The sequence below is a fragment of the Nematolebias whitei genome, chromosome 23 (assembly GCF_014905685.2).
Source record: "Nematolebias whitei isolate Nwh7 chromosome 23, NemWhi1, whole genome shotgun sequence".
Taxonomy (NCBI): Eukaryota; Metazoa; Chordata; class Actinopteri; order Cyprinodontiformes; family Rivulidae; genus Nematolebias; species Nematolebias whitei.
Window position 1 is genome coordinate 22,245,002 of NC_056520.1, and position 10,877 is coordinate 22,255,878.

General features: G+C 39.2%; 1 protein-coding gene across 1 annotated transcript in view; it reads right to left on the minus strand.

The window, feature by feature from the left end:
* Positions 1-9,432: 9,432 nt before the first annotated feature.
* Positions 9,433-10,877, minus strand: part of LOC119428951 (glycerol-3-phosphate dehydrogenase 1-like protein) — a gene marked incomplete at its 5' end in the record, with an annotated part of 3,082 nt that continues 1,637 nt past the window's right edge. Inside the window, 3 exon segments of the mRNA XM_037696662.1 lie at positions 9,433-9,685; positions 9,801-9,907; positions 10,203-10,436. Of these exon segments, the coding sequence (XP_037552590.1) occupies positions 9,589-9,685; positions 9,801-9,907; positions 10,203-10,436 (438 nt within the window).

The following is a 10,877-nucleotide window of genomic DNA, read 5'->3' on the forward strand; positions in this document are numbered from 1 at the left end:
TATGAAATGATCATGTAAGGAAGTTAAACCACACTCAGCTCATTTTGTGCCGTTACACTGCCCAACAGATCTCCAACTTCAGGAAAGAGTGTGCGATGGACAAGTTGCCGTGGTGATTAAGCTCCTCTTTCAAGCGCGTCCAAAGATGGACCCTCTCTTTGAAACATGAGTCAAACCACCGAGAGTCTCAGAGCTGCCTCAGCAACATCCCGATGACAGTCGCTGCTTTAGTGATGGGAGGAACCACCTTGTCACAGAGAGCACCAACCTGCACCACCAGATCTCCCATGGGAACTATGTGCAAACACATCCTGAGCCATTGTGGGGCCCTTCACATCCTCCTGTCTGGGCTTTCCAATGAACCTTTTGATGTCCTGAGATCTGGCCGAGCCATGAAGGCCCGTCGGCCTGCAGGAAGAGATACTGCAGAAAGTCTGCCAAGATGGAGGGCTATAGATGTTCATGGTAACCCAGTAAATAAATACTGCTTCATTGTGGGTTGAGATATTCTTGTAAAAACTTAGCAAAATACATTTTTAACTTAGTAACTTTTAAGCAACTCCACAGCACTGAAACAGCATTAGTAAGGGTTTGTAACGATATTATGATATCAAACGATTCAGGTCAATTTGTGGTACTTGTGCTCCTGGACCTTACTGCTGCTTTTGATACTGTTGACCACAGTATCCTTATATCACGGCTGGAACAGTGGGTTGGGATCACAGGTGCTGCATTAGAATGGTTCCGCTCATACCCGAGTGGCAGGAGTTTTTGCGTCAAGGTTGGTAATAATGTATCCGCCTCATTACCTCTTTCTTGCGGGGTCCCACAGGGTTTGATTCTTGGACCCCTACTGTTCTCACTTTATTTGCTCCCACTGGGGTCCATCCTGAGGAAACATGGTCTTTCATTCCATTGCTATGCTGATGACTGCCAGATCTACCTGCCTGTGAAACCAGCAAGTGTTTGCCGCATTCACCCTCTGTTAAAATGTCTGGACGACATTAAGGCCTGGATGGCTTCAAATTTCTCAAGTTTTAACAATGAGAAGACTGAAGTCATTGTCTTTAGCCCTAGCTCAACTGCCACCACTGATCCTGTCAACCTGGACTCTCTTCAGCCATATCTTAAGCAGTCTGGCAAAAATCTTGGGATGGTTTTAGACTCTGACTTCAAGTTTGACAAACAAATCAACTCTGTTCTGCAGAAAAGCTTCTTCCAACTCAGACAGGTAGCTAAGCTCAAGCCAGTATTGTCCAGACCCGACCTTGAGAAACTAGTCCATGCCTTTGTCACGACCCGATTGGACTATTGCAATGAACTCTATGGTGGGGTCAGCCAGGCCTCCATTTCACATCTTCAGCTCGTCCAGAATGCTGCTGCTCAGCTTTTAACCGGAACTCGTAGGTCTGAACATATTACACCAGTTCTGTCCTCCCTTCACTGGCTCCCTGTTCGTACGAGGATAGTTTTTAAAATTCTTCTGTTGACCTTCAAATGCCTAAATGGCCTCGCACCCCTTTACCTCTCTGAGCTTCTGGAACCTTACGTTCCCTCACGGGCCCTGAGATCATCCGATCAGTTGCTTTTGGCTGTTCCAAAAACAAGACTGAAGCTCAGAGGAGATCAGGCTTTTTCAGTCATGGGCCCCAAACTCTGGAACAACCTGCCCCCCAACATCAGGCAGGCCACCTCCATTCCTCACTTCAAATTCCTGCTTAAAACACATTTGTTCTCTCAGGCATTTCATACAGTGTAAATTGATCTAGTGTTTTTTTTATCTGTGACCCTATATTTTAAATGCTTTTTATTAATTCTTCAGTTATTATTATTATTGTATTGTATTTTTTTCTCTTTAATTTTACTCTCATTGATTGTTGTTGTTGCTGTCGTTGTTGTTAAGCACTTTGATAACAGGTTCTGTTTTAAATGTGCTCTATAAATAAAGTTGACTTGACTTGACTAGTAGATCAGGTATTACTTCACAAGCCACAGTATTAAAAAAATAGCATCACTGATGAGAACGGCTAAAAATTGGTGGGTTGAGTTTTGTATTTCTTGTTCAGTAGAAGAGAGAGAGGGTTTTTTTTTTTTAAACCCTGCTCCCCAGTGATCACTATACTGGAAGCATGAGTTCACATTCTTCTTCAGCACACCTGATTCAAACAACTTGATGGCACTGAGCTAATGAAACCATTTAAATCTGGTGTGTTGGTGCAAGAAAACAGGACAATCCTCACAATGTGAGTGAGGGCTCCTGAATCAACAGAAATGAAATGAGAGAAAATGCACTCCCTGTGAAAATGCAGTTTGAATGCATATTGCTGAAACTTGCTGAAAAATAGCTGAAATTAGCTAAAAATAAACATGTTTAATTGTAGCTGAAATGAAAGAACAAGCCTTAGTTAGTAGAAGAAAGCAGGAAGAACACAATTTTGCTGAATTAGGTATAAATGAGCAGAAATTAGCACAAAAAAAGAGGAAATTAGCTAAAAAAAAAGTGCTGAAATTAGCAAAGAATAGCTGAAAAGTAGATGAAAAGGCAGAAAGAAGGTTAAACTACTAGAAGAAAGTGGAAAGAGCTGAAATTCGCTAAAAAAATGTGGAATTAGCTGAAAAAGCTAAAAACATAAAACAGCTAAATAGTAGCTGAAATAGCTTGAAAGTAGCAAAAATTACCAAGAAAAACTTGAATTTATCTGAAATTAGCTAAAATGTGCTAAAAGGTGGCTAAAAAGTTAGAACAACCTGAAATTAGCAGGAGAATGCAGAAAGAACGCATATTTGCACAATTGGGATGAAAAAAGCAGAAATGAGTACATAAAAAAATGGAAATTATCTGAAACAAACGGAAATTAGCAAGAAAAAAACAGCTGAAAAGTAGCTAAAAATCAGACAGATACTTAAATTACTTGAAGAAACTGGAGAGAGCACATTTTTGCTGAATTTGGCTGTAAAAAGTTGAAACGAGTGCAAAAAATGTGGAATAGCTGAAAAAGCTCAAATTTGCATAAAACAGCTAAAAAACATCTGAAATGGCAGAAAAGGTTGAAACGTGCAGAAATAAGCTGAAAGGAGCAAAATTAGCAGAAAGAAGTTAAAGAAGCATAAAAATGTTGTAGTTAGCAGAAAGGACTTGAAAGGATCACAAAACAGCTGAAAGAAGCTTAAAAAATATTAAATTTGCAGAAAGAAGCTGAACGAAGCTGAAGTAAAAGGTTGTAAACGCATCTAAAGAGTTGAAGTATGTAAAATGAGCTCAATTCATTTTTTATGAGAAAAAAATGGCAGAAAAGGCTAAATATTTCAAAATGCTAAAGTTGCATCAATACCAAAACTCATAGCATGATTGTCCTGAAAGAGCTGAACATTTTGATAGATGATTTGTTGCAATAGCTTAAAAACTGCAGGACGAGAAACATGCTGAAAAACATACGGAAGAAAAACAGATCACACTTGTGTGATGTTTCATAAGCTGATTATTAATTGATTATTTGTATACTACAACTTGCAAAAGTTGGGGTCATGAATTTCTGCAATTTTTATTGTGAGGGTTGAAAGCTACAAAGTTTGACACCAATTATTGTTTTACTATTTGATAGCTGCGCAAAACAATATGTTTAAATATGGACAGTTGGCTTTAGTTAGCATGAATTTAATTAGTTAAATATAACTAAACCTAATTTTTAAAATACTTTTTGCATTCATGCTACAAATTAGCATCTAATTCAAGATGTGGAACTTTAGCAATTTTAGCATATTCATGCTACATGTTAGCAATTAGCTTGTAACAGTTTCTTTTCCAGTTCATTTTTTCAATTGCCGGCTTTAGTTAGTACGTTAATTTCCATACATCTTAACAAATTTAAAGAGTTCTGTTCTTTTGACCAATCAAATGCATAATTTAACAAAACAAATTTATTTCTCCTTTGATGTAACTGTGGTAACGTGTTGAAATGCTAAATTTAGCATAACCATGCTATATGTTAGCACCTAAAAAAAGAAAAGAAACTCAAGTTTCCATATATTTTTTCCATTTATATTTCTTTACTATAGTTAACTACTATTAAAAGTTAGCACAATTATTAGATTTTTTTAAATATCAGTCAATTTAATGAACCTTTAAGTATTGATGTGCTACATGTTAGCATCCAACTAAAACCAGTGCTTACATAAAAAAGTCCCAATTTTATTTAATTTTTTTAAGGTTCAGACATGTTTTAATGCCTTTTTCTTAGTTTAGGAAAGACATTACTGTTTTGTATTTTGCGGTGAATTCGCACAGTGGAATATCATTTCTTTGGTCATTACCTCTGTGATGAAGCTGCGACCTGTCAGCTGCAGTGACTGCTGCTGCGCATGCGCACCAGCGACCCGAAAAGGAAGAAGCGAGTAAAAGATGATGGATGGATGGATGGATGGATGGATGGATGGACGGATGGATGGATGGACATTATTTCAAAAATACTTTTCACAATTTTTTTTTCCCTGTAGCATTTTCTGCATTTTAAGTTAAACTAGAGAAATTGCATTTTCACAGAAAATGCAGTGGGAATGCTTATTGCAAAACTTGCTGAAAAACAGCTAAAATTAGCTTTATAAAAAGTGCTGAAATGTAGCTGAAAAGGCAAAAAGAAGCTTTAAACAACCAGACGGAAGCAGAAAAAAAAAAAACTGAAATAAGCTCAAAATATGTGGAATTAGCTGAAAAATCAAAAAATAGCATCAAAAGAGCTAAATAGCAGCTGAAAGAGCAGAAAAAGCTGAAACTAGGATAAATAAGCTGAAAGAATTTGGATATTATCTGAAAAAGCTGAAATTGGGGGGGGGGGGGGGGGAGCTAAAAATTAGCTAAAAAAGAAAAAAGAAGTATAAACTACCAGAAGGAAGTGAAGAGAGCATATTTTTGCTGAATTAGGCTGAAAAATCGAAAAGAATGCAACAAATATGGAATTAGCCAAAAAAGCTAAAATTAGCAAACAGGCAAATAGTAACTGAAATAGCAAGAAAAAGCTGAAACTTTTATATACTTGGGCATACCTCACCTCCATCTACAGGTGGAGAGCATCCTACGCTCCCGCATCAACGTGTGGCATGGAGGCTGCACAGCTGCAGAAAGAAAAGCTTTGCAGAGAGTGGTGAAGGCTGCACAGAAGTCTGTTGGAGTCAGCCTCCCCACAATCACAGACACACGTAAGATGCAGGAAGAGGGCCACCTGCATCATGAAGGACCCCATTCACCCGGCACACACACTTTTTGCCCCGCTCCCCTCAGGAAGGAGGTTGAGGAGCATTAAGTGTAGAACCACTAGACTGAGGAACAGCTTCTACCCTGAAGCTGTTAGATTCATGAATCCTCAACCAGGATAAAAAAAAATCACTGTAATGCAACTTTGATTGCTGAAATATGTTGCTGATTATCCATGCTGCTGATTTCATGCTGCTAATTTATTTCATGCTGCTGCGTTCATTCGTACTCATCTGCTCACACAGACTCATGTTCGTGCTGCTGTTGTTCATCGTATTGTTTTGCACCATTAAATGTTTTGTGTATTGCTTAGTTTATATCTTAGATCCTTATTGCTATTTCTTTTACACTTTATATTTTTGCTATTGTTGGATGTAACTGGGACCCTGTGTACACAATTTCGTTCCACTTCATGTACCACATGTGACGCAATCATGCGAATGACAAAGAAACTTGAACTTGACAGTTCAGTTTGTTTGATAGTTTATCTATGGCGCCATCTGCTGGCCACGTTTCAATATTGCAGCTGCAGGAAACAAGACAAGGTGTCATGAAACGGCTCTGTTCTGTTTAACAAAAGGTTTTACGTGCATCTTGAACATTTTTTCAAAGACACTATTAAAATAATTACTTGTGCCATCACAAAGTACTGCGTGTGACACACGTGTAGTGGAGCAGCCCTGATCTTTGACAGCAACCTGGAGCTCATTGTAGCAAATTGTTTTCTAGTTTGACCTAAACATGGCCTCAAAGTAAAAGTTTTGCAATTACATATATCATACTTAAATAAATTGCAGCATTTCACTTGTTTAAATAAATTTAAAGACCAAATAAAATAAGGATTTGAACACATATCCACTGCAACTTCCTGTTAAACTGCCTCTGCCTGTTTTTACGCAACAGGAGACTTGGCTGGGATTAGTAAGATTAGTAGGGTTTGAAGACGTTTTTCAATAAAAAGATCATTTCAGCCGAGTTAGCTTGTTCATTTTCTTTACCTTCGCTGTAAACTCAGGGAATCAGCCTTGACTTCCCACAAAACAGTGCGGCACCGTCGTGACGTAACAGGGCCTCGTTCACCTGACTTTTGCCCTTAAAACACCGTCTCCTGCTTCAAGCGCTTGAAACGATGTTGAGCGTAACGTCACTACGATTAAGACACCGTCTGCTTTTTTCATACCGAGAAATGTGCATTTAAGCGACGCGCGTCATCGCCTTGTGGACTGCATGTTTTTGGTTGGTTTGTTTTTGGAAGGCCTCAGAATTCAGTTAAAGTTAGCCGCTCAAATAAATCTAATTAAATTAAAGACTTCATTACTTTGTCTTTAGATTAATAAAATATCACTGACTGTTGTTTTTTCCAACTCCAAGATACCAGTGAAAGATCATACAGGTGCTGGTCATAAAATTTGAATATCATGAAAAAGTTTACTTATTTCAGTAATTCCATTCAAAAAAGTGAAACTTGTATATTATTTTCATTCATTACACACAGATCGATATATTTGAAATGTTTTTTTTCTTTTAATATTGATGATAACTGACAACTAATGAAAACAACAAATTCAGTATCTCAGAAAATTAACTCAAAACACTTGCAAAGGCCTTTAAATGGTTTCTCAGTCTAGCTCTGTAGGCTACACAATCATGGGGAAGACCGCTGACTTGACAGTTGTCCAAAAACAACTATTGACACCTTGCACAAGGAGGGCAAGACACAAAAGGTCATTGCTAAAGAGGCTGGCTGTTCACAGAGCTCTGTGTCCAAGCACATGAATAGAGAGGCGAAGGGAAGGAAAAGACGTGGTAGAAAAAAGTGTACAAGCAAAAGGGATAACCGAACCCTGGAAAGTATGTGAAACAAAACCCATTCCAAAATGTGGGGGAGATTCCCAAAGAGTGGACTGCAGCTGGAGTCGGTGCTTCAAGAACCACCACGCTCAAACGTATGCAAGACAAGGGGTTCAGCTGTCGCATTCCTTGTGTCAAACCACTCTTGAATAAGAGACAGCATCAGAAGCGTCTCACCTGGGACTGCTGAAAATACTGTGCAACTCTTTTTGTTGACCTTTCTAAAACGTTTGACATTGTAGATCATGTCATCCTGATGAATCGACTCTACAAGAGTGGGTTATCTGTTCAGGCTGTCAACTGCTTCTCCAACTATTTATCTGACAGAACTCAATGTGTCCAAGCAGCTGGGTCTTGTTCCTCCCTCCTTCCTATTTTAAAGTGAGTGCCTCAAGGCTCCTTACTAGGTCCTTTGTTGTTCACAATTAATGTAAACAATCTGTGCGATAACTTGCCTGATGTTAAAGCTCATCTATATGCTGATGATAGTTATTTATTGTTCATCATCTTCAGTTTCACAATCATTCAAACTGCTGCAGTCTACATTTCATACTGTTCAGTCCCGTCTGGCTGGGCTTAAGCTGGTTTTGAATGCAGAAAAATCAAAGGCTATGCTATTTTCAAACGGTAAGCAGCTTCCACCTATCCTCCCCAGCTTGTTAACTGTTCAAGGGGCTGAAATTGAAGTTGTAAGGTGCTACAAATATTTAGGTATTCTGATTGATGAGAATCTATCCTTTAAATCTCGTATTGATAAACTGGTTTCCGAACTAAAACTTAAATTGGGTTTCTTTTTTAGAAACAAAAAGTGTTTCTCACACCAAGTCAGAAGGCACCTGATTGTTTCAACTATTCTGCCCCTTGTGGATTATGGAGATCTGTTATTTATGAACTCTTCAGCCCAGGTTTTGAAAAAAATCGGATGCAGTGTATCATTGTGCCCTGCGTCTTGACTGGCTGTGGCTATCGAACACATCACTGCACTTTGTAGGCTACAGCAAAATGTTCCTCTTTGACTGACCGCAGACTTTCTCACCTGTTGGTTTTTATCTATAAATGCATCCTCGGGCATCTTCCTACATATTTATGTTCACTTTTATCTAGAACTTTTAACCATTATAGTCTGGGTTCTCAGGACATAATTTTGATGCAAGTCCCAAAGGTCAGAACTGAACTGGGTAAAAAAGCTTTTAAATCTTCTGCCCCTGCCACTTGGAATATTCTGCAGAAGGATTTAAAGTTATCATCTCGTTACATTGGGACAATTTAAATCAATTCTAAAGGAACGAGAGATCAGATCACTTGGCTCCTGTAAATGTCCTAATGTGTAATTATATGATTTCTCCTGGATATGTATTTCGTGTATTTGGTTTAGTATTTACAGTACAAAATTTACAATGTGACAGCCTGGATGGGTAGCTGCACAATCATACGTGAGCAGAGTAAACAGTAGGGGGCTCAACACACATCCCTGAGGAGAGCCAATGCTGAGGGTTATGGTGGAGGAGAAGTTGTGGCTCCTCACTGACTGTGGTCTGTTTGTTAAGAAGTCTAGTACCCAGTTGCAAATGGAGGGACTTAGTCCTAGTGTGAGTAGTTTGTCCATCAGGGTTTGGGGGATCATGGTGTTGAAGGCAGATGTGAAGTCCACAAAGAGCAGGTTTTCTGCTCCAGGTGGTTGAGCGCAGTGTGGACCACAGAGGAGATGGCATACTCTGTTGATCGGTTCTCACAGTATGCATACTGATGAGGGTCCTCGTTGATGTTGATGGTTGTTTTGATGTGAGCCATGACCAGTTTTTCGAAGCATTTAGCGACTATCGGGGTCAGGGCTACTGGCCAATAGTCATTCAGACCAGTCACTGTAATTGTATTGTCACTGTATTTTGGATTTGTTGTATGTTTTATGCTGCTGTCTTGGCCAGGTTACTCTTGGAAAATAGGTTTTTAATCTCAATGAGTTATTTTTCCTGGTTAAATAAAGGGTACATACGTACAATGAACTTAAACATGAATGAAAACAGATCTCTCTTGTAAATGAGTCTTCGTGGCTCAGTGAGACTAACCTGTATAAATAAAGGTTGAATGAATGCTGTGTCTTAATTTAAAACAATCACATTTTGCTCTTTTTTTATTATAAATCGATTTTAATAAAAAGAAAATTCCACATAAAGATTAAAAATGAGTGGCCATAATGGTCATTAGAAGATCTTAAAACACAAATACTGAAGTGATATAAAAGTTTTAAAAAAAGTGAAGACACTTTGTGGAATAAGAAGTGAAACAGTTTTCCTTAATGATAAATGTAAAAAATATTCATTTTTACTCCCAGCTTTCCTAACAGCCTCAATTTTAATGTATTTTTAAAACGTTGCAAAATATGAATCCTCATTTAAGTGTAGAGTTTGTCATGTTCCTCATTAATCTCTTCCCCCCTCTAGTGGTAGGAAGTTGTTACTGCAGCGACAGAACCATGGCTGCAGGTTGCACTACATGTGCTCTGGGTGGTTCTGCAGACAGGTGATGAACTCTTTCACCTCCTTCCCTTCGTAGCAGATCTGGTAGACCGCTGTAAACAACGGAAACCTGTAGAAGAAACATTTTACAAACGCGATTAAAAGAAGCGGGAAGTACAACGGGGAGGTCGAGCACCGCAACGAAACGTCCAAATTCTGGGAAGGAACCGTGTCGCGACACTCACTTGTTGACCATGTCGTGCTTCTGCAGGATCTTGTAGACCTCAGCTGAGGTCTGCGGACCCTGGAGCTTCTGACCGTTCAGCATTTCTGCCTCCAGCTCGGCAATAGACTGCGGACGTTCAAAAGGGGGACAGAGTAGGCTCAGAAATGACGTGGCAGCTTCATTTCCTGTTGTGTATTTTTTTGGAAGACAAGCAGCTAGACACCAAAAACAATCACACTGTGCTGAAAGATCCTCCAGCCGGATGCAATAAAACTTGTTGGAGAGGTCAGACAAGGTCAAACGAAGAAGCAAACTAACTTTGGTGCAGATTGAGATCAGTTTCTTTTCAAAACGCAACATTTTTGAATGGGATTTGGTTCAGGCGAAGGGTCACGTTGACGTCTGTACGTCTTCGACTCACTTTAGCCGTTTTGACGAAGGCCTCTGCGACTCGGCGATTCCGTCCCCCGTAGCAGGTGGTGATGAGGTCTGCCACGCCGCAGCTCTCCAGGAAGGTGCCGGAGCTCACCTTGCCTTTGGAGAAGACCTTGGTGAAAGCAACCATCTCCATCAGACCCAGCCGGATCACCGCTGCTTTGGTGTTGTCGCCGAATCCGAGGCCGTCGCAGAACCCGGCGCCTACGGCCACGATGTTCTGGTAGGAGAGGAAACAATAATCAACCCGTTCAGGGGAATTGTTCAGACAGAAAAACAAGTTTTTCTGTATCGTACCTTTCTTGTTTTTGTTTTTTTTACTCAACTCTAACACAGATTTTAATTTACAACAGTTTGTAAATGTGAATAAAACTTTTACATCATTCAAACAAAACATTCAGCTCATTCTGGAGACGGCTGTTGTGACTTACACTTATATTTATTAATGTACACACATATACTAACATATAATGTTGAACTGTATTTATAAATTAGTTTTTATAGGTATTACTGCTATAGGTATTAGAGCTATAGGTATTAGTGCTATAGGTATTAGTGCTAGGTATTAGAGCTATAGGTATTAGTGCTATAGGTATTAGTGCTATAGGTATTAGAGCTATAGGTATTAGTGCTATAGGTATTAGTGCTATAGGTATTAGAG